At 41.4% G+C, this 22309-nt stretch overlaps 1 protein-coding gene across 1 annotated transcript in view; it reads right to left on the bottom strand.

The window, feature by feature from the left end:
• The window catches only part of ASZ1 (ankyrin repeat, SAM and basic leucine zipper domain containing 1), a 112122-nt gene that overhangs the window by 5521 nt on the left and 84292 nt on the right, over window positions 1-22309 (bottom strand). The window contains 5 exon segments of the mRNA XM_050936760.1: window positions 7734-7846; window positions 14671-14727; window positions 16317-16392; window positions 18814-18938; window positions 21785-21919. Of these exon segments, the coding sequence (XP_050792717.1) occupies window positions 7734-7846; window positions 14671-14727; window positions 16317-16392; window positions 18814-18938; window positions 21785-21919 (506 nt within the window).

Genomic DNA, 22309 nt, shown 5'->3' with positions numbered 1-22309 from the left:
GAATTGGTGGGGAGAAGGGAAAGGTGAATTTCCTCTTTGTTTTAGATTCATGGAGTTTGAATCTGTATTGCCTCTGGGTGAAGGGAAAAGAGGAGGAGGGGGAAGGTAACATTCCTCTCTGTGTGGTGATTCAAGGAGTTTGAATCACGGAGATCTCCTAGTGTACCCAGGGCGGGAAAGAGCTGGGAGGAAGGAAGGAGGGGGAAGGGAAATGGTTTATTCCCCTTTGTTGTGAGACTCAAGGAATTTGGGTCTTGGGGTCCCCAGGGAAGGTTTTTGGGGGGACCAGAGTGTATTGGCTGGAATTCCTGGCAGCTTATCAGATCTAAGCAGGTAATTAAGCTTAGAGGAATTCATGCTAGGACCCCAACTTTTGGACTCTAAGGTTCAGATTGGGGAAAGATACTATGACAAGCCCTCAGTGGTGAGGGAACAGGTTAAGGACTATTTAGAAAAGCTGGACAATGCAAAGCATCCAAGGGTGCTGAGAGAGTTGGCGGATGTGATTGCAGAGCCACTGGCCATTATCTTTGAAAACTCATTGCAATCAGGTCCCGGATGACTGGAAAACAGCAAATATAGTGCCCATCTTTAAAAAAGGGAAGAATAATCCGGGAAACTACAGACCGGTCAGCCTCACTTCTGTCCCTGGAAAAATCATGGAGCAGGTCCTCAAGGAATCCATTTTGAAGCACTTGGAGGAGAGAAAGGTGATTAGTAACAGTCAACATGGATTCACCAAGGGCAAGTCATGCCTGATCAACCTGATTGCCTTCTATGATGAGATAACTGGCTCTGTGGATAGGGAGACAGCGGTGGACGTGAGATACCTTGACTTTAGCAAAGCTTTTGATATGGTCTCCCACAGTATTCTTGCCAGCAAGTTAAAGAAGTATGGATTGGATGAATGGACTATAAGGTGGATAGGAAGCTCGCTAGATCGCTGGCTAGATCGTCAGGATCAACATGTAGTGATCAACAGCTTGATGTCTAGTTGGCAGCGGTATCAAGCGGATTGCCCCAAGGGTTGGTTTTGTTCAATATCTTCATTAATGATCTGGATGCTGGGAGGGACTGAACCCTCAGCAAGTTCACAGATGACACTAAGTGGGGAGGATAGGGTCCAGAGTGACCTAGACAAATTGGAGGATTGGGCTAAAAGAAATCTGATGAGATTCAACAAGGACAAGTGCAGAGTCCTGCACTTAGGACGGAAGAATCCCATGCACTGCTACAGGCAGGGGACCAACTGGCTAAGCAGCAGTTCTGCAGAAAAGGACCTGGAGATTACAGTGGATGACAAACTGGCTATGAGTCAACAGTGTGTCCTTGTTGCCAAGAAGGCTAATAGCATATTGAATTACGTTAGTAGGAGCATTGCCAGCAGATGGACGGAAGTGATTACTCCCCTCTGTTCGGCACCAGTGAAGCCACATCTGGAGTATTGCATCCAGTTTTGGGCCCCCCACTACAGAAGGGATGTGGACAAATTGGAGAGTTCAGTGGAGGGCAACAAAAATGATTAGAGGGCTGGGGCACATGATTTATGAGGAGAGGCTGAAGGAACTGGGGTTATTTAGTCTGCAGAAGAGAAGCATGAGGGGGGATTTGATAGCAGCCTGCAACTACCTGAAGGGGGTTCCAGAGAGGATGGAGCTAGGCTGTTGTCAGTGGTGGCAGATGACAGAACAAGGAACAATGGTCTCAAGTTGCAGTGGGGGAGGTTTACATTGGATATTAGGAAACACTTTCACTAGGGGTGGTGGTGAAGCACTGGAATGGGTTACCTAGGGAGATGGTGGAATCTCCATCCTTAAGAGATTTTTAAGGCCCAGCTTGACAAAGCCTTGGCTAGGATGATTTAGTTGGGGTTGGTCCTGCTTTGAGCAGAGGATTGGACTAGATGACCTCCTGAGGTCTCTTCCAACCCTAATTTTCTATGGTTCTATGGGGATTCTGACTAGCATTAAGAAGCTGAACACAGGGTAAAGTGAGGTATCCAATCTAAAATGTGGTGGATGGAGGAGTGGGGGGTATCCAACAGTGCTGCTCTACCCCTGGATCTGGCACACCTTCTGTACTGAATTTCTGTTAAGTGACCTTGGGAAAGCCCTGAGGCTCTCCAAACTTTCACTTACTGTTCAAATACAAGTGAGAAGATGGTACTGAAGGGTGGTTGCATTAAGGTCTCCAAGAACACTGATCTGAATGCTCACATCATTTTTTCTTCTTAAAACCCCCAGCCCCTTACTTTGTCCCTATCTGACTTGTTTTTTTTCATCCCGCTTTCAGCGTACAACAAAACCAAGGAGCCTCAGATGTAGATCAGAAAGCTTGGATCTTTTTAGGAACTATGGTAGAACAACCGCTGCTCACTTCTGCCTCTTGCGGGGAATGCCATACGGGCCAAACATAGAGGCGTAAAATGACCTAATGCTGCCATTTCTTTATCACAGGAACCTCTCAGGATCTGAACAAAACCTTTTTTCTGAAAGATCTACTTAGCCTAGCTAACAAATTATATGAAGGGGCAAAAAATTTATAGGGCACGTTCTGGGACCACTTCTGCTGATGAAAGGACAAGGAACTGCAAAAGGGCTATAGGTAATCTTTTCTTAACTAGTTAGCTAATATTATATTAATATCCAAGGCGGGTACACACTTATCCTCTACACGGTATGCTACTGTAGAATGACTGTCAGGGTTCTGTGATTTCCATGCTACATCGAAGGAAATCAATACCATCTAAGGCTCTATAAGACACACTACTCCATCTAAAATAATGTTAAAGGCTAAAAATGATGATGGATGGTATTTCAAACCTTACCATATTCATATTTCCAATACCCACTTCTCACCTGGGTTGCTGGAAGCTGAGTCCTAAGCCAAGGCAAAGTGCAACATTTGCACATTTCACCATTAAATTGTATAGCATGGAAGCAGTATGGAAGAAACTCTGGTCAGAGAAAAATACTGAAAACACTGTACTAGTCCAGTTCAAGCATGTGTGTTCCAAGTTCCAGTAGAAACACAGAAATTACATTGAAGTCTTCCTAAGTGTAAAGTATTCTGTTCATTTTGAAAATTATATTTTTGTAAATATTAGGTCTATATTTATATTCTGTTGTCTGGTATTTCACAGAATTAATTTTTTCGCATGAACCCATTTGACCGTGGTAACACTATTGCAGTAAGTTCCCTGTACTGGTCAGAGTGTGGTTGGTGGTATGCAATACAGTGTATTGTTGTAAGACTTCTGTAATGCTTAATATAGAAAGGTGGTGCTTTCAGCATCTCTGTTAAAAATATAGTTAAAAAAGATGAGACTTTTGTTTACTTTTTGATGAAGGTGGGAGAGGGATGGAAGGAACAGGAGCAAAACAAAAACTATTATCTAGTTTTATTTGGTAAATTGCTATGACTTTTAATCCTTCTGGAATGGCTTTTTACAGAAAAATAACCCATTAATTTTAAGTAAACATTTATTTTGGATAAAAATTTTGGATGAAATAAAATGATCCTAACCAGAGGGCAGTTTGAAAGTTTCTCATACTTGTTGAGCACCTGTCAAGCAAGTCTATCAAAGGGACTTCTTTCCATCCAGAAGATAAACTTTATCAATGGCTGGAATCAATGATGACATTTTTTGTGCTTTGCCACAAATTAATACTAATTATTTTTGTTATTTTGTTGAGAATCATGCCTAAAACAAACGATGACAAAGTAAAACACTTACCATTACCATATCTGTTAAAATTATTCAAATATTAGGAATGGTTATTAGACTTAACTTCAGCACCTAGTGGAAAAACTCTTAACAATTAAGTCAAGTCATGTTGCATACAGAGATAGCTGTTGCTCTGACACTTTCCCTTGCACTCCCAACAGGAGTTCAGATTTTCAGAAAAATAAAGGTATCATATTTCTTTAGAATGCAAAAGAAAAAAGTTAAAATATGAGTTGCTAAACAGTGCAAGAGACCCTGTGGGAGTTTATAATCAATCAGTTCAACATTTTCTACTATGTTAGTTTTTCTATGACTTAATGACTAATATTCCTCCTTTTAGAATGACTTTGAACAAATGGGAAGCAATATCTTTATATAACAGCATGTAAACATAGCCTGTGATTTAACCACAAGGTCAGATTCCTAGAATACATGTGTCTAACAGTTTTATTTAAAAAGTGCAACACTTCTAATAATTGAATGTGTGTCATATTTTGTATACCTCATGGCTCTGAATTAGTGCTTTATTTCTTGTAATTCATGAACACATGGAAAGCTACATTAAGCTTTATTATTTCTTTTAACTCACGAAAACACAGAAAGCTACAATAAGGTTAATGGGTACAACCGTTGATCTAATAACATACATTTTGTGCGTTTCACATATTTGGCATGTTATTTAATTAAAAATCTGTAGTGGGGAACAGGTTATCTATATTTTAGACTCTTTTTCTAGATAGCCACTGGACTGTTCATTTTTTTATTTTCCACTCAATTCTTCATAGTTTATATTAAGGATAATCTGCACAAATACATTTATTTTAAAAAATACAGCATCTCTTTGGCAGCACTATTTGCTTTTAGAACAAAATGCATGAAGCCTAATTGAACTAAATTCTCTTAAACTCATGCTCCTTAAATTAACCTTTGAAGAAGATTGTATGTAGTGTTGTAGTTATGCTGGCCTCAGGGTATCTGAGAGAGAAGGTGGATGAGGTGATATCTTTTATTGGACCAACTTCTCTTGGTGAGAAAGAGAAAGCTTTCAAGCTTTTCTTCTGTGTATGCTTGAAGAAGAGTCAGTCTTCTGTGGCATTTAGTACAGAAATATACATACTGTCTGTGTGGCCCATGCTGACACACATCAACAGTTCATTAATGTGCTCTGATTGTAGAAAATGCTGCATTTGTCTGTCCAGAACCCCTCAGTGCTGAGCTGCAGTATTCTCAGGACTAGCCTGATGGCTCCAATGTTGTGGGATGGAATTGCATCAGGAATGTTGTCTTACAAGTGACTCAGATTCAGCCCTAGAAAGGACTTTGAATGCGGTGTGCTGATTGGATCATCAATTTCCCCGATATGAACCAGATACACACACGATGCGTGATGAGAACACTGGTCCATTTAACATTACATTCAGATGCTGTAGAAAAAAGTTTTGTCTCCATACCATCATGCATCATCCTGGTCAATGAAGCTTTCAGTGAGTGTTGAGGAGCCATCTTCGAAGCTGCATGTGCATCCATACTGCGCACCTGCCATCCAGCCTACATGCCGTGCCTTGAGGCTGAATGTGCTAAACTGCTCAGTCAGTATGAATCAGGGCCGCCCAGATGGGGACGGTAAGTGGGGCAATTTGCCCCAGGTCCCACAGGGGCCCCCACAAGAGTTTTTCGGATCCCCTGGAGTGGAGTCCTTCACTCGCTCCAGGGACCCCGGAAAACTCTCGCAGGGCCCGGGCCCCCTGCCGCCGAAGTGCCCCGAAGACCCACAGCAGGGGGTCCTTCCACCTTGGGACCCAATGCCAAAGTGCCGGGTCTTCAGCACACTTCGGCGACCGGTCCCAGAGCAGAAGGACCCCCTGCTGCCGAATTACCACCGAAGAGGGGGTCCCCTGCCACCGAAGACCCCAAGCCCCCTGAATCCTCTGGGCGGCCCTGGCATGAATCTTCTGATGATCCATGTATTGCTGACCAGGTAACTGAGACACTGAATGACTAGACAGGCATGATAGGAAGTGATGACTCAGAATCTAGAATTCTCGCTCAAATAGAAATGCTGGAACTTGATTCATTGTCTCAGAACAGCTCAGCAACCACCACCCCTAAGCCACCCACCTGTTATGCCAAACCAAGCTGTCTGCCATCTGCTGTACGTGTCAAAGGCCCCAAATGTCAGATAAATTCATGATGAAGGGAATAAGTTTCATCTGAGAGCTGCCACTTGGCAATATAGACAGCTGTTCAGACACCAAGCTAGACAAAATGCGGAGTGATATTAGGAGTGGCATTGTTGCTGGCTATGACAACGTATTGCTAGAGTTCCTGATGCACCTCAGGACTTGTGTTCACCCATGGTTGGTGCAGTTCTTCACGTGAATGGTCAATGAAGAGTAACTTCCAAAGATATGGCTATTTAGACATTAGCCCTGCCCAGATTTCTTGTGATATTGATGCAGCATGAAGAATGGTCTGCAGCTGATGTCAGAAACCAGTTTCTTATAAATGACCTGACCACGTGTGTACCTGGCTTGATTTGCCACGCCGCTTATGGGTCTTTCTGAACTGATTTTGTATGGGCCAGGGTCAACGTGCAGCCAGCCTTCATACCTACAGTCAACGAGAAAATCCCACATGCAGCTGTGGCCAAGGACAGACAACGTCACTTATCACTGATGACAGCCCTCTGACCAGATCTGGTGGTGGCCTGAGGACTCTACACTTCGCTGAGGAGGCTGCTGACAATTGGCCTGGCAAGCGCTACCTCTGACAGGAAGAAGAATGCACTTTGATTAGTTATTTTTCAAAGAGGACTTGATCAAAGCACGGTAACAAACTGTTAATGAGCATCAGCAGGGTCCACAGGGAAAACTTAGTCCTTGGCAGGCTAGTGCAGGGTATATTCACACTACAGCTTGCCTCCTTCTTAAGGGCTCCCTCAGGGGAAAAATGACTTGTTTTCTATCCTGTTTTATTATTGCTCTGAGATGGCACAGAATCTTAGAGACAAAGAGCTATTTTACTGATTTGACACATGCCAAGTTCACTGAATATTGTCAGAGTCTTTATGTCTCCCAAGTCTCTGCAGAATAGTTTGGCCCAAACCAGTCTGTCATTCAGGTAGGGAATTATGCAGACCACTTCCCTTCCTGAGGGCCACTGCAATTACAACTATTGTTTTTGTGATGGTCCTAACAGACCAAAAGTGCAAGTGCTCTTGACCTTTGGAGGTGGATTTGGGAACCATTGTACTTGTCCTTGAGGTACTGCTGAATTAGAGTGAGGCCGTTCAGACACATTTCTGACCTGGCTCACAGCCGTGGCTGTGATAGTTCTGCACAGGGCTGAGGTAGGGGGGAGAAGCAGGAAGTGCAGAGCAGCTATGCTGATGAATGCTGTGGAGTGGAACAACAACAACAACAACAACAATATTATAGTAGGTTTTTTCCCAGCTCCTATTCTAGCTATATATAGGTATAGATTAGATAAATACAGAAGAAAAATATATTTAGAAGAATAAAATGGAACAGGGGAAAAAGAATTTTTCTTCAGTCTTTTTTTTTGTTTTCCCCTGCTCCATTTTATTCTGGAGCTCACTGAGGCTGGAAGAAAACTGACATCTCAGTCAGAGATGCCAGGTGTAGCTGTTTCCTGTGATGCAAGAGAACAACTGGGAAAGCCTTTCCGCATAAAACATACTGCATCCCGATAGGTGTGGAGGATCTCACATATTCAATGAAAGTGATGGCAACATCATCACAGAAAGTAACAGCAACTAAGCCCTCAAGTAACACAGATCCCTATAATGGGCAACTACATGATCTGAATTATTGTAATACTGGTGTTACTCAGTGTTTGTCACTATCTTTCATAATTTAAGGCTCAATCCTGCTACTAGCACATGTAACATGATGCTCTGTTTCAAAGAATTACATCTTTATGCTATAGTAGGCACTGCAACCATATTCTCAATACATATTTATGTACCTGAAAGATGACATTTTACCTGAATTCTAAGTTCATCACTTCAGGCAACTCTCCAAATTTTACTTCTTCCACCTGCAGCTCTCGAACAGCATCAAGGATTTTCTGTTGGTCTCTGGTATTTGTAATCCCAATCTAAATTAAAAAGTTATTTTAAATACATAATTGTGTAATGTTTAAAACAGAATTAAAAAAAGCTAAAAAGCTAGTTTTTTAAATTTTAGAAGTACACAAAATATAATTATTTATACATACAGCAGCACAGAACCTTTCATCATGGAGGGTCCCAAACACTTTACAGACTTAAAAATTTACCAAAAAAGCACACTTAGGGTCACTTCAACTAACTCTACAATATAGCCAAACTACTGAAGGTGAAATATGGCAACTGTTTAATTATGCACAGCACTGCTAGACTGGAAGTGAAGAATGCCTAATTGAAATTGCACAGGAAACATAGGTAGACAGAATGTAATTACTCACACTGGCACTTGGCCAAAATGGGATATTTCTAAAAACTGCCAGAGGATTTTCAATAATCACAAATAACTAGGGCCTCTGTTTTAGGTGTCATCTGAGGCACCTTCAGCAGTAAAACGCTCCATATCATCATACTAGTTCAGTATTAACTCAACAGGAAGAAAGTCACCTAATGAATCATCAGCACCATTTCCTGCAGAACCTAGGTATTCCTGAGAGGTCTAATCCAGCTACTCACCTAACCCAAACCAGTTTATCTTGTTAACTAAAAGTACATTGAAAATGACAAAGACCACGAGACTGCTTAGAGTACAACTGTAAACAGCAACCTATATGTTTACCACAGTCTTGCCCCCCAAGAAAAAAAATACAAATTAACTTAACACCACCAAAAAGCATACCCAAATTTGTAAGTGTCTACTATTCTTTTATAGACCACATGCTAATCATTTGGAATTTCCATGTGGTCCATGTATGACCTAAATACCTCTGGATATTTGGAAAATAATGAAAAGAATTTTATAAAAGAATTCCAGGTGGCATAAAGTATCTATATGCATCTGGGTAATAGCTATCAACTTATGAGAGACATAAATTGACCGCTTCTATACCGAGGGTGACTGTGTGTGGCCCCCTCCCTGCTTGTTCATATAGAAAAGGGTAGTTACATTGTCCAACATTATCAGGATGTGCTGGGACTGTATGAATGGTAGTAATGCTTTGCAAGCTTCTCGTACTGCTCTTAGTTCTAGAAGATTTATGCGTATTCTGGCTTCCCAAGGTGTCTAAATGCCTTAGGCTGTGTGATTGTCCATGTGGCTCCACAGACTATCAGGGAAGAGTCCATAAATATTGTCTTGTCGGGTGGGGGGGGATAGAAAGGAAATTCCTACACACACATATCCAGGGTCTCTCCACCGCATCAGGGATGCACTCACTTCAGTGGGAATTGTAACTATGGTATTCATGCTGTGTTTGCTCAGAATACCTACTGACAAGAGCCAACCTTGCAGAATTCCCTCATGACAGCAGTCTGTGAAAAGAGATGGGGAAGGAAGTATGGGGGAGAAACTTGCTGGTATAGCTAGAATGGATGTTATCTAGCATTCACTTGTCTGTTACTGCTGCCCAGTTTTGGGAAAATTTTGCTACGTGTCCCCCTAAATGGGTTTCAGAATCACGTGGAGTTGGCATTGATATTGGCTCGTATTTCTCTGGCATCATGTCAGAGAATCTCTTGGTTAGAGAGTGAAGTTGGTTAGAGAGTGAAGTTGGGTAGCTGTGGATAAAGTGGAAGACACCAGGTAAATTGGACTCCATTTTTTATTGTTTGCAAGGTGGCTTGTAAGGTCACTGTTGATAAAATGGTTGAGGTAAGGGCCTTGGTTTATATTGCTGTTTATGCTATTTTCTTTTTGGGGCAGGTGTATATAGACTAAGGAGCAGAGAGCTACCCTAGTCTCTTTCAGCTACTGCAAAGACTTGTTGGTCTTTTTGGTGAAAAGATCAGTCTCACAAAAGAGAAGTCCTCAATCGTATTTTGCACATCCCTGGGAACCCAAAGAGAGTAACCACAATTACCGCCACATCACAGTGGCAGTCACCATGGATCTCAATGCTGTATCAGCTGCATCAACTGTAGCTTGTAAAGAAGCTCTGGTTGCTAGTCTGCCTCATCAATAAAGGCCTGAAATTGAATCCTGTCAAGGAACTTAGAATAGTTAAGGCGATAATATATGGCAAGAAGAACTTGATAATTTGAGATCCTAAAATGCTGCTGGTAAATGTTAAGATCATTTTCCCCATAAGGTTGAGACACTTGGCCTCATCTTTAGGGAAGACTCTTGCTGTTGCCTGGATCTTTCAGTGGCTGCATGGACCACCAAGGAGTTTGGGGCAGTGTGGGTGAAAAAAAATTCTGCTCCCTTAGGCAGGACAATGTATCACTTCTCTGCCCTCTTAGGGGTAGGGGCACAGTTGGCCTGGCATATGCCACACAGCCCTTGCTGACTCTAGTATGGCTTAATTTACCAGGAGAACAAGCCAGATGGAGCTTGTAGGACATCCAGGAGCTTATGCTGAGGGTCCTGGTACTCTTCTAAGGAGATCTGGAACTCTTATGCCACTCTCTGTTGAGCAGTGGTGGACAACCTGTGGCCCATCAGGCTAATCTGTTGGCAAGCCACCATACAGTTTGTTTACATTTGCACAGCCACCAGCAGCTCCCAGTGGCTGCGGTAAACAAACTCTCTGGCAGCCCGCCAGTGAACTACCCTGATGGGCTGTGTGCGGCCCACGGGTTGCAGGATGCCCACCACTGATCTAAGTCCTGTGCTGGGATTCTAATTCTAGCTAACTTGAACTATCATAACACTAACAATGAGGTATGAATAATATAAAACGGTGAGTATTTTACAGGAAGAAGAGAAAGGATCAGTTCTGGACAATTGAGGTTCTGACTCAGGCCATATGTAGTGGTAAGAAGGAACTGGAAAGGTGATCAGTCTGCCCTGCCCCTTATGCCCTCAGTGCAGAGCACAAGGAGAGCAGGGGCACAGGTGCAGACCAAAAAAGACACTATTTGCAAGAATTCTCTGGTCTCATGCATATGGAGCACAAACACACCCACAGTGAAATACACACAGGCAGCATTGAAAGAACTAGACTAATATCTACCGTGAAATATAAGTTTCAAGAAGTGTAATCAATTAATAATTGAAGATGGCTGACACTTGTAGAACCATGATGACAGGGCACCAGACTAGACTGGTCTAGTTACTGGACGGCTGTCCCCTAGCCTGGTTACATACAATTCTATTTTATCAGAGGGGTAGCCGTGTTAGTCTGGATCTGTAAAAGCAGCAAAGAATCCTGTGGCACCTTATAGACTAACAGACGTTTAGGAGCATGAGCTTTCGTGGGTGAATACCTACTTCGTCAGATGCATGTAGTGGAAATTTCCAGGGGCAGGTATATATAAGCAAGCAAGCTAGAGATAACAAGGTTAGTTCAATCAGGGAGAATTAGGCCCTGTTCTAGCAGTTGAATTGTGAAAACCAAGGGAGGAGAAACTGGTTTTGTAGTTGGCAAGCCATTCACAGTCTCTGCTTAAGCCTGAGCTGATGGTGTCAAATTTGCAGATGAATTGAAGCTAAGCAGGTTCTCTTTGAAGTCTGGTCCTGAAGTTTTTTTGCTGCAGGATGGCCACCTCAAGGTTTGCTATAGTGTGGCCAGGGAGGTTGAAGTGTTCTCCTACAGGTTTTTGTATATTGCCATTCCTAATATCTGATTTGTGTCCATTTATCCTTTTCCGTAGAGACAGTCCAGTTTGGCTGATGTACATAGCAGAGGGGCATTGCTGGTATATGTTGGCATATATTACATTGGTGGACGTGCAGGTGAATGAACCGGTGATGGTGTGACTGATCTGGTTAGGTCCTGTGATGGTGTCGCTGGTGTAGATATGTGGGCAGAGTTGGCATCGAGGTTTGTTGCATGGATTGGTTCCTGAGCTAGAGTTACTATGGTGAGGTGTGCAGTTACTGGTGAGAATATGTTTCATGTTGGCAGGTTGTCTGTGGGCAAGGACTGGCCTGCCACCCAAGGCCTGTGAAAGTGTGGGATCATTGTCCAGGATGGGTTGTAGATCCCTGATGCGTTGGAGGGGTTTTAGCTGGGGACTGTATGTGATGGCCAGTGGAGTCCTGTTGGTTTCCTTCTTGGGTTTGTCTTGCAGTAAGAGGCTTCTGGGTGCACGTCTGGCTCTGTTGATCTGTTTCCTTATTTCCTCGTGCGGGTATTGTAGTTTTGAGAATGCTTGGTGGAGATTTTGTAGGTGTTGGTCTCTGTCTAAGGGGTTAGAGCAGATGTGGTTGTACCTCAGTGCTTGGCTGTAGACAATGGATTGTGTGATGTGCCTGGGATGGAAGCTGGAGGCATGAAGGTAGGCATAGCGGTCGGTAGGTTTTCAGTATAGCGTAGTGTTAATGTGACCATCACTTATTTGCACTGTGGTGTCTAGGAAGTGGACCTCCTGTGTAGATTGGTCCAGGCTGAGGTGGAGTGGAAGCTGTTGAAATCGTGGTGGAATTTTTCCAGTCTCCTTCCCATGGGTCCAGATGATGAAGATGTCATCAATGTAGCGTAGGTAGAGAAGGGGCATGAGTGGACGAGAGCTGAGGAAGCGTTGTTCCAGGTCGGCCATAAAAATATTGGCATGTTGTGGGGCCATGCGGGTGCCCATAGCGGTGCCACTGATCTGGAGATATATATTGTCATCAAATTTGAAATAGTTGTGTGTGAGGATAAAGGCACAGAGCTCAGCAACCAGTTGTGCTGTGGCATCATCAGGGATACTGTTCCTGACAGCTTGTATTCTATCTGTATGTGGGATGTTTGTGTAGAGAGCCTCTACATCCATGGTGGCTAGAATGGTGTTTTCTGGAAGGTCATCCATGCATTGTAGTTTCCTCAGGAAATCAGTGGTGTCGTGGAGATAGATGGGAGTGCTGGTGGCATAGGGTCTGAGTAGAGAGTCCACATATCCAGACAGTCCTTCAGTGAGAGTGCCAATGCCCGAGATGATGGGGCGTCCAGGATTTCCGGGTTTGTGGATCTTGGGTAGTAGATAGAATAACCCTGGTCAGGGCTCTAAGGATATGTTGATTTGTTCCGGTGTTAGTGTAAGGAGTGTCCTGAGTAGATGGTGCAGTTTCTTAGTGTATTCCTCAATGGGATCTGAGGGAAGTGGCCTGTAGAATCTGGTATTGGAGAGTTGCCTGGCGGCCTCCTTTTGGTAGTCAGACCTGTTCATAACAACAGCACCTCCTTTATCAGCCTCTTTGATGATAATGTCAGGGTGATTTCTGAGGCTGTGGATGGCATTGCGTTCTGCACGACTCAGGTTATGAGGCAAGTGATGTTGTTTTTCCACAATTTCTGCCTGTGCACGACCTAACCAGATCAGCCACACCATCACCGGTTCATTCACTTCCATGTCCACCAATGTAATATACGCCATCATATGCCAGCAATGCCCCTCTGCTATGTACATCGGCCAAACTGGACAGTCTCTACGGAAAAGGATAAATGGACACAAATCAGATATTAGGAATGGCAATATACAAAAACCTGTAGGAGAACACTTCAACTTCCCTGGCCACACTATTGCAGACCTTGAGGTGGCCATCCTGCAGCAAAAAAACTTTAGGACCAGACTTCAAAGAGAACCTGCTTAGCTTCAGTTCATCTGCAAATTTGACACCATCAGCTCAGGATTAAGCAGAGACTGTGAATGGCTTGCCAACTACAAAACCAGTTTCTCCTCTCTTGGTTTTCACACTTCAACTGCTAGAACAGGGCCGAATCCTCCCTGATTGAACTAACCTCGTTATCTCTAGCTTGCCTGCTTATATATACCTGCCCCTGGAAATTTCCACTACATGCATCTGACGAAGTAGGTATTCACCCACGAAAGCTCATGCTCCTAAACGTCTGTTAGTCTATAAGGTGCCACAGGATTCTTTGCCGCTTTTACAATTCTATTTTACAGACTTCATCTTAATTGCCTTCGCGTATTATGTTTATTGGAACGTTAGCACTACAAGTGCTTAGCTGAAGAACCACCTAAACTACAAACTGGCACTGTGCTGTATGTTGTAACTAGGTCAGGAAACAATCGTGTTGACACTGAGTACCCCAGCTCAGTTGTAACTGAAAATGTAGATGAGCCCTGGGAGTCAAGAGCCCTTGGTTCCACTCCTGCCTTTTCCATTGACTCTTTTTTATAATGGAGTTTTAAGTTAGACTTCTTGCATGCCCACTGAAGACAGCATAATCCCACAAGTATAACCGAGGGGACAATTTGGCCCACACTATTTTTATAACTGGTGACAGCACACACGTAGAAAATAACCTAGACTCCACTTCAGATGCCATGCTGCAGTTACAAATCTAGAGTAGAAGTTAACAACCACACTTTAAAAAGACAAATAAGCTTATGTGTTTAGCTAGTTGGATTAAAAAATAAAGCATTAACACCATACATACACACTATTTTTACCATTCTTTAAAAAAAATAGCACTGATTTATGGCTAGCCAAATAATCAAAGGAATAATCAACAAGATATTACACTACTTAGATAACTAACTTTTAGTTATCATATGACAATTCTAATTAATAAAATGTAAGTTAAAATGAAGGAATGGTAACAGCTCAATAATTGTATTAGACTGGCCTCAAACTCTAGGATCTGCCTGGTGATATACTCACAGATTGATCTTTAAAATAGCGTACAAAGGGCAGTCTACATTCAGATGCCAATATCTTGAAAGCAAATAAGAATTCATCAGATTTCTGAGAGAAAAAGTTATTGATCCCCTTATTTTTCCCTCTAAAAATGTTCGTAAAGACATACAAAGAAACGAATATAAAAGAAGTGAAAATAAATTAGAAAGAGTTCTAAAACATTCAACTGACCTTTGTAAAATCATCTTTTCTCATGGTCAAAAGCTTTCTTAAAGCTATATCTTTTTCCTGTATGAAACAAAAGTTTCACTTAGCAAATATGGAAATTTAGAAGGAAGACTACGAAGAAAAAAAAGTTAGAAATGTAGCTATACAGGTTAATTACCAAAGGAGCACTGTAAAAATTCTCAAATGTATTCATAATACAAAAAATAACTAATGCATGTAGCTAAGCCTCAATTCCTAGGAAGCTGTAATCGCTAGTCTGCTAAAAAAACTACAGTAATAATCAGAGGAACACCCTCGCTCTGACTGGCCAGTGGGACCACAGAGGGTCTCTTCCCTCCCCTGGTCTGGGGGTCCCCTGACCCTGATGTGCTTTCCCCCAGCCACTATGGTGGGAGGCTGGGGGTAGATCTGCCGGGCAGCTTTTGCAGGACCAGTGCTTGAGTGATCTGGAAAAGTGTGCGTGTGTGTGTGCAGGTAGGCTGTCTGTCATAACTAGAGAGCAACCTTTTGGCTTATTTAGTCTCACAAAGGAAGGCAAAGCAGGGCTATGGTTGCTCTTCACAAATACATCGGGGTAAATGCTAGGGAGGGTGAAGGGCTGTATAAACTACAGGACCATGTTGACACAAGAATAAATGGGTGTAAACTGGCCATGGATAAATTCAGGCTGGATATTAGAAAAAGGTTTCTAATCATCAGAGGAGTTTCTGGAACAGCCTTCCATGGGGAGCAGCGGGAGGCAAACAACTAATTAGATTTAAGGACAATAAGAAATTGGATTATATGATGGGATTGCTTGTGATGTAGAGAGGTAGGTCTCACTTCCAGTTTGTCTTCTGTTCCTAAAGCTCATGCTTTAGGGTTTCAGCCAGACACCAACAGGTGTCAGGAAGGGATTTCCCCTGCCTCCCTCAATCAATAGAGAACATGCACAGCTATGTGTGTGTATTTAATCTTCTTCCTCTGAAGTATCACGGATGGTCATGGCTGCAGATGGGACATTGGACTGGGATGGTCATAGCTCTGAGGTGGCACTGAGCATTCTCTCTCACAGGTGCTTGGCTGTCTTGTTCTAACTTACATGCTTCGAGTCTAACTGATTGCTACATGTGGGGTCAGGAAGGAATTTCCCCCCAGGCTAAACTGGCAGTGGTAGTGACCTTTGAGTATTTTATCTCCTTCTTCAGCATGGGGTCTGGGTCACTTGTCAGGATTATTTGGATATATTTCAATCCATTCCCTGTCACCGCAGGGTCCTCTGGCGTTGCACCTTGGCCCTTCCAAATCTCTGCCTGTGGCAAGTAATAGTCTAGTCTACTATGGGCTGTAATACTTTTGTCTAATTTTGGTTGTTGTATTTAGTGTGCAGATGCTGGGTGGTGTTTGTGGCCTGTGATATAAAGCAGGTCAGACTAGACGATCTGGTGGTCCTTTTTGGCCTTCAACTCTATGACTATCACTTAGACAAATTTTACATGTAGCATTTCAGATACAATTTTCTCATTTATTTTCAAATAAATGCATTAAAATGTGACTTGACAAAAAGTATTTAATCTAACACTGAAAAATCTAAGGGTCATAGTAGTATGAAGCACATTTAATAATTTACAAACTTTTTGAAATATGCAATTTCACTACATTAATCTTACCTTTAATAACTCTGTTATGTGTTCTAGACCAAGACCATGCAAAAACACTTCTAGGTCACCAAAGGCTGCATAGGAACTATACATATTATTGCACAAGTCACAAAGAAAAAAAGTGGCAAATTTATTTTTCATAAATAACGCAGTTGTCTAAACTCTAATAAGCTAACACAAACACACACACATGCATGTGTGTCACTAAAGTGATGTATATTTCCAGGCAAAGCACTTCACAAGACTGTAATTAAAACAGCAAATTGGTATGAATACTTTAAATTAAAAAAAATATTAAGTAAATCATTGTAATTTTAAAAATCAAATGGCTGCAGGCAGGAAATTTAAAGTTAAGGTTACTATTTCAAAGACATCCCAAATGCTGGAAAATATGGAAATGCAGTTATGGTACACCAAACTACTTTAACTCTGCCCTCTAATCATCAGCCATCCTTTATGTCAGGTAGATATGTCCACGACAAGCATCACAACTTGTTTGTTTTTAGATTTATAATAAGAAAGGTAAGCACATCTACCCTGGGCTCCTGTGGCCTTTGGAATACTTTTAAAAGTACAAGATGAAATAAACCCCAGCAGCCCTCAAGAGCCAGAAAATTAACAGCCAATCAAAAGTGCATATTCCAAACAACACCATGCAAAAGACAAAAAGATGAACCATTACTTCACTGCTCCCTCACCAAAATCCTACATTAACAGAGGCGCCTTGCAGCATGCCCTGAAACTCAACAGATTCAAGTTTATTTCAGACCAAATATGGAGTGAATTCAAAATCTGAAAGCATTTTCTGGAAAATGCCCATCTGAAAACCCTACTCTTACACCCAGAAGACTCTAGTTCAGTGGTGGGCAACCTGTGGCCCATCAGGGTAATCCGCTGGTGGCCCGCCAGACCATTTGTTTACACTTGCAGGCTGCCTGCAGCTCCCAGTGGCTGTGGTTCGCCGTTCCTGGCTAACAGGAGCTGTGGGAAGTGGCGCGGGCCTGGCTGCTGCTTCCCAGAGCTCCCATTGGCTGGGAATGATGAACTGTGGCTGCTGGGAGCTATGGGCAGATGTGCAAATGTAAACACACTGTCTGGTGGCTCACCAGCGGATTACCCAGATGGGCCATGTGCAGCCCACAGGCCGCAGGCTGCCCACCACTGCATTAGAGACTTGATTTTAAGAGATATTGAGCACCTGTCAATAGGAAGTCAATAGGAACTTCAGTTGCTCAGTACCTCTGAAAATGAGGCTATGATTGACTTGCTTAAAAAAAAAAAAAATCACACAGAAATTCTGTGAAAGGGATGGGAAAAGAACCCAGGCTGTCAGGAATAGATTCAGGCCCTATCTACACTAGGTTTTTGCATTGGTGTAACTACACAGATACAAACCCTCAGGATTGATGTGCTGCAATGGAGTGAGATGGACCTTTCACTCGTGCAATTTGATAAATTACTAGGGTAAATTGCACCAATGAAAGCTGTGCTTTGCACTAGTACAGCATATCTATATTAGTTTTGTACTGATATAACCACATTGTTATAGTTCCATCAGTGCAAATTTTCCTAGTTTAGACAAGGTCTGGTACCTTAATCGCAAGATTTCTTGTGTCTCCTGTGCTCATATCTCTAAAAGGGATAAATTCTCCCAAACAGCATAAGTGTATCTCAACAGAATGGCCTTGTAATTTGGTATATGCAAGGCCAATGAAGCAGATGACTTGGCCTTTCTTCCTAAATGGCCCATTTTCCTTTTATCTCATGATGAGATGAGGGAAAGGATTTTCCACTCAATTATACTTTATTCATATATTTGATTAAGAATAAATATACACATAATATGACTAAGTAAAAATCCTCTCAATCAACACCTTATATAGCAACTGTTTTTATCAGGAAGTTGAGTGTGGGATGTGAAAAGAATACTCAAATCCCTGGAGGGACACATGATAAAAAAATCTCCCACCTTGGCCAGGAGAAGAACAGATGCATATAAGAGCTAGAAGTCCCCGGCATGCTCTAAAATATCATATTGTGTATGTGGGGTGCTTCTGGTTAGAAGAAACCTCAATTTTTAAAGCATTTGTCATTCTCAACAAAAGTCCTTAACCCTTGTCAGAAATTATCTGATGGAGAAGGCAACAATAGGGTCATATTCTCCACTGATGATACAGATAAAGTTTATCGTGTATATACTGTACCAGTGGCCTCCGTTAAAAACTTGGAAGCATCCAAACTATGTAATGCAATATTGGGTTTGTACAATAAGGCACCTAAATGTTAGGAAATACAAAATTTAAGATGAGTTTCAGTGTTTCATAACTGGATTTCGGTTTCTCATTTTAAGAAATTATTACATTAGGTGTGACTGTAAAAAAAAAATTCCAAAAATAGACACTGTAAATTGTTCTGCATTAATGCTAATCATGTGCACACCCCAAAAGTATTCATAATATTAAAACTAAAATGAACTAAAACAGCATTAGTTTTTTTCCTTCTTTACCTAACTTTATGATCTCTAACTGCATCAGGGACCGCTTTTAAGAGTTTGTGGATAGCCTCTTCTTTAAACAGGTTCTGGAACTTCTCTTGAAAGGGATTTGCAGTCAAAGAAAGTAAATTAAAAAGCTGAAAAAAGTATGAAAACCATTTAGTTAATATTCAGTTTAGGAAAAGAGAAGTATAGTAGTGTCCTATTTAATTAAATAAACACAAGAATAATTCAATGCACAATGAAAATTGAAATTGTAAAAAAGGTGGGAAAATTATTTCATGGCCTATTATCTGGGGAGAATAATTCAAATAAGTCATCTCATTCTTCCAAAAGGCAAACAACTGCGATAGAGATGAGCTCATGGAGCTTAAATCTCCAAGAGTGAATGTTGCTAAGCTAACCAAATTTCAATGGAATACTGAACAAGAACCATCAGTATAGAGTGAGGCAACACTGTGTACAGTGTGAAGACAAATAAAAACATTCTGATGTGAAATGTAAAAGGCTGAGAGGTCATATATTAACTAAAATTAACTGGATATTTATTTTTGGTTTGAAGACATAGAAGTTCCTCACTCCCAAGTAAAATCTCTCAAGAACAAGATTGTGTACGCACTTGTAATTTATTCCTGTATCCTAGAAATGTATGGATATACTGTATTAGCACACACACAGATACCAGTATTATACACATTCCAAACAAAAAGCAACGGATTTTGTACTTGGGTGTTCTTTATATCTAATTGATCAAAGAAAAAATGATTTTTTTTTGCCTGCTGATTCATTCTCTCATAGTAAAACCACATACACAATCTCCACTAGATAGCTCAGTCTATTCCTCTGGCCCCAGTGACAGAAGTAAAGTTGACATTCAGGGGACATGTCACTCTAAAGTCTGCCTTCAGGGACAATGATCCAAAAAAAACCCACCTCTTCCTGAACTACCAACGAAACTATGATTTCAGAAAGAAAGGATAAAGCTAACGTTAAATCAAAAAACCTGACAAAGTCATCAGGGAAAAGCTTTCAAACACATGATTAGTAGTGCATTTCTTCAAAGGTGAGTTGCAATGTGGGAAAAAATACTCAGTCTGTGCCCATTTTCTGCTTTTTTCATGATGTACAAAGAAGGCCTGACATCCTGATCAGTGATTTCCCCACTTCAAAAATGAATTTATTTCTGTTTTTCTATGGTCACATCAGAAGGAAAGGAGCTCTTTACCCTTCATCAAGTTCATTGACATGATTATAATCCTAATTAAGGATGAGGAAGAGACTGAAGCCAGAAGAGCCACTGCAAAAGTTTCATAATTCTCTTAGGGAACCCACTGTATATGTCTGGTTCTCAGGAAGTCAGCATCTCCTTAAATGTCTTTGGTGAGGGTTGTTACTATTATGTCAATCTTTGTGAGCTGCACAAGGATCCTGCACGTCTTTTGTAAAACGGTAATGTTTAGACATTTCCTAGCCAAGGTGTTTTTTCTTTGATGGCTCCTCATACTCAGACTGAATAATCCTCTTTAAAGGATGGTCAGAGGAAGGCGTCCTTCAACTTGGCCAAAACATTTTTTCAATAGTTCCTACTGAAGATCTGCTCTACTTCATATTTTTTTTCTATTCCTTTGGTGGGGGGTTGAAGCCAAAGAGCAACAGAGATTCATCTCATTCTCATCTCAAATTTTGGTGGGAAAAGATAATCGTGTATCTTCCTCCCATTTCTTTGGATCACTGACAAGCCCATGTACTCCATCATATAATTAGACCAAATTCCATAACAAGAATCTTTAAATTCCACAGCAATGTTAATTTATTGTACCTTTATTAAATACTTGGTTCACATTCCCCTCACCTCCACAAAAACACAAGCTCCTAGTGATGTAAAATTTGTCAGTGATTAGTCTCAATGGATTTTTTGCCATACTCTTCAGGCAGCCTGGCTCAAAGCCTCCTTGCCAGTGTATGCCATGAAAAGTAGCTTGTAGCTGGTTTTCAATCACTCATCTCTCCAAACCACTAGGCCTTGGCTGCTCCACTGTTCTCCAGGCAGCCTAGGCTCCTAGTCTGCAATACTGGCTCTTTTCTCCTTTTCCTAGCTGTCATTAGATTCCAGCTCTGGCTCCTTGCCCCTCTGCTGCCTGGCTCCTGGGAACAGGGCAGGGAAGATGCACTCTAATCCAATGAACTCCCCCTGGTGGCGAAAGCTGGAGAGAGGCTGAAAATAGATGCCTAAGTGCAGAAAAATGGTGAATTTCACTTTAATAATGCTGATTTCTATAGAGTCCTGGAAAAATGCTAAATATCACAGCTATGGAGCTGCAAATTCCACAGAGCTCTGTGATGAATAGTGTAGTTCACAACTCTCAAGAGATATCGACCTGGCTTGGGAGGTTCACTGTGTAGTCATACCCTCTGTTGCTGCTCCTAGGGCCACAGGAGAAGATTCAACCTTTTTAGACAGACTTTTCCCTTGAGTACTAATTATTGAAGCGGCAGATATTTACTATACTACCTAAAGCCTGCAGCTACTGCTTCATATTTAAGCAATTTAAAATGTTTTTCTATTTGAATTTCTGTAGAACTCTCCCAAATGAAGAGTAGCTAAACACTATACAATGCAATTTATTTCAAAGTTATCTTGGTTGAATTTAACCAACTGTTGATCAGAAAAACTGTCAGTGAATACATTTTTGATACCACACGTATTAAAATAATAACTCTAAGCAAGGAATTATGCTGGAAATTTAAGTTAAAGTTCCCACAGCAACATTAACTTTGCAACATAATGCATGTGTAGTAACTTTTAAAGCATCACAAACACCTACAGTGTAGCACTGAATAATATTAATAAAAATATTGGTTAAATATACGCTGTAATACATGTTTAAGGGCCTACATTAACATTGGTCTGGGAAGCTGTGCAACCAGTGAGAACATGAACATTTCAGGAAAAACAGAATGAGATCTTAGTGGAGAATAGTACCTCTGAATGTTTACTGCTTTTTGCAATCTCTCCTGCTGTCTTTCCATCTTTGGTTTGTAGAGTTTTATCAGCTCCAAGTTCAAGCAACTTCAAGACAACATTTTTATGTCCTTGGTGGGATGCCCATGTCAGTGCCTATATATAAAACATTTTGTTTCACTTGGCAGAATAAGTTTAAAAGACAAGACAAAAACCAGAGCTTATTATCTCAATAAAACAAAATAGGGGACTTGTGTGAAAAGTAAACATGGAAGAGTAACTCCATCAGCTAATTATGATGCTGCCGCACAATCTCATTTTGTTACATTAAGCTAATTATTGATTGGAAGATGACTGGACAGAATACAATTCACTAAAAATGGACAACATATAAAATATCTTGTCAAATGCTTTAAAAATTAATTCAAAGTTAAAGTGCAGATTTAAATATTTATGACAAAAGTTCTCAACACATATGCAAAGTCAGTTCTAACTCTGCCCTTTCTCACTCATTCATCTTTCACACATGGGAAGGTGTTCCCTCCT

Source organism: Gopherus flavomarginatus, chromosome 1 (assembly GCF_025201925.1).
Source record: "Gopherus flavomarginatus isolate rGopFla2 chromosome 1, rGopFla2.mat.asm, whole genome shotgun sequence".
Taxonomy (NCBI): Eukaryota; Metazoa; Chordata; order Testudines; family Testudinidae; genus Gopherus; species Gopherus flavomarginatus.
This window is presented reverse-complemented; position numbering and strand designations above follow the sequence as displayed.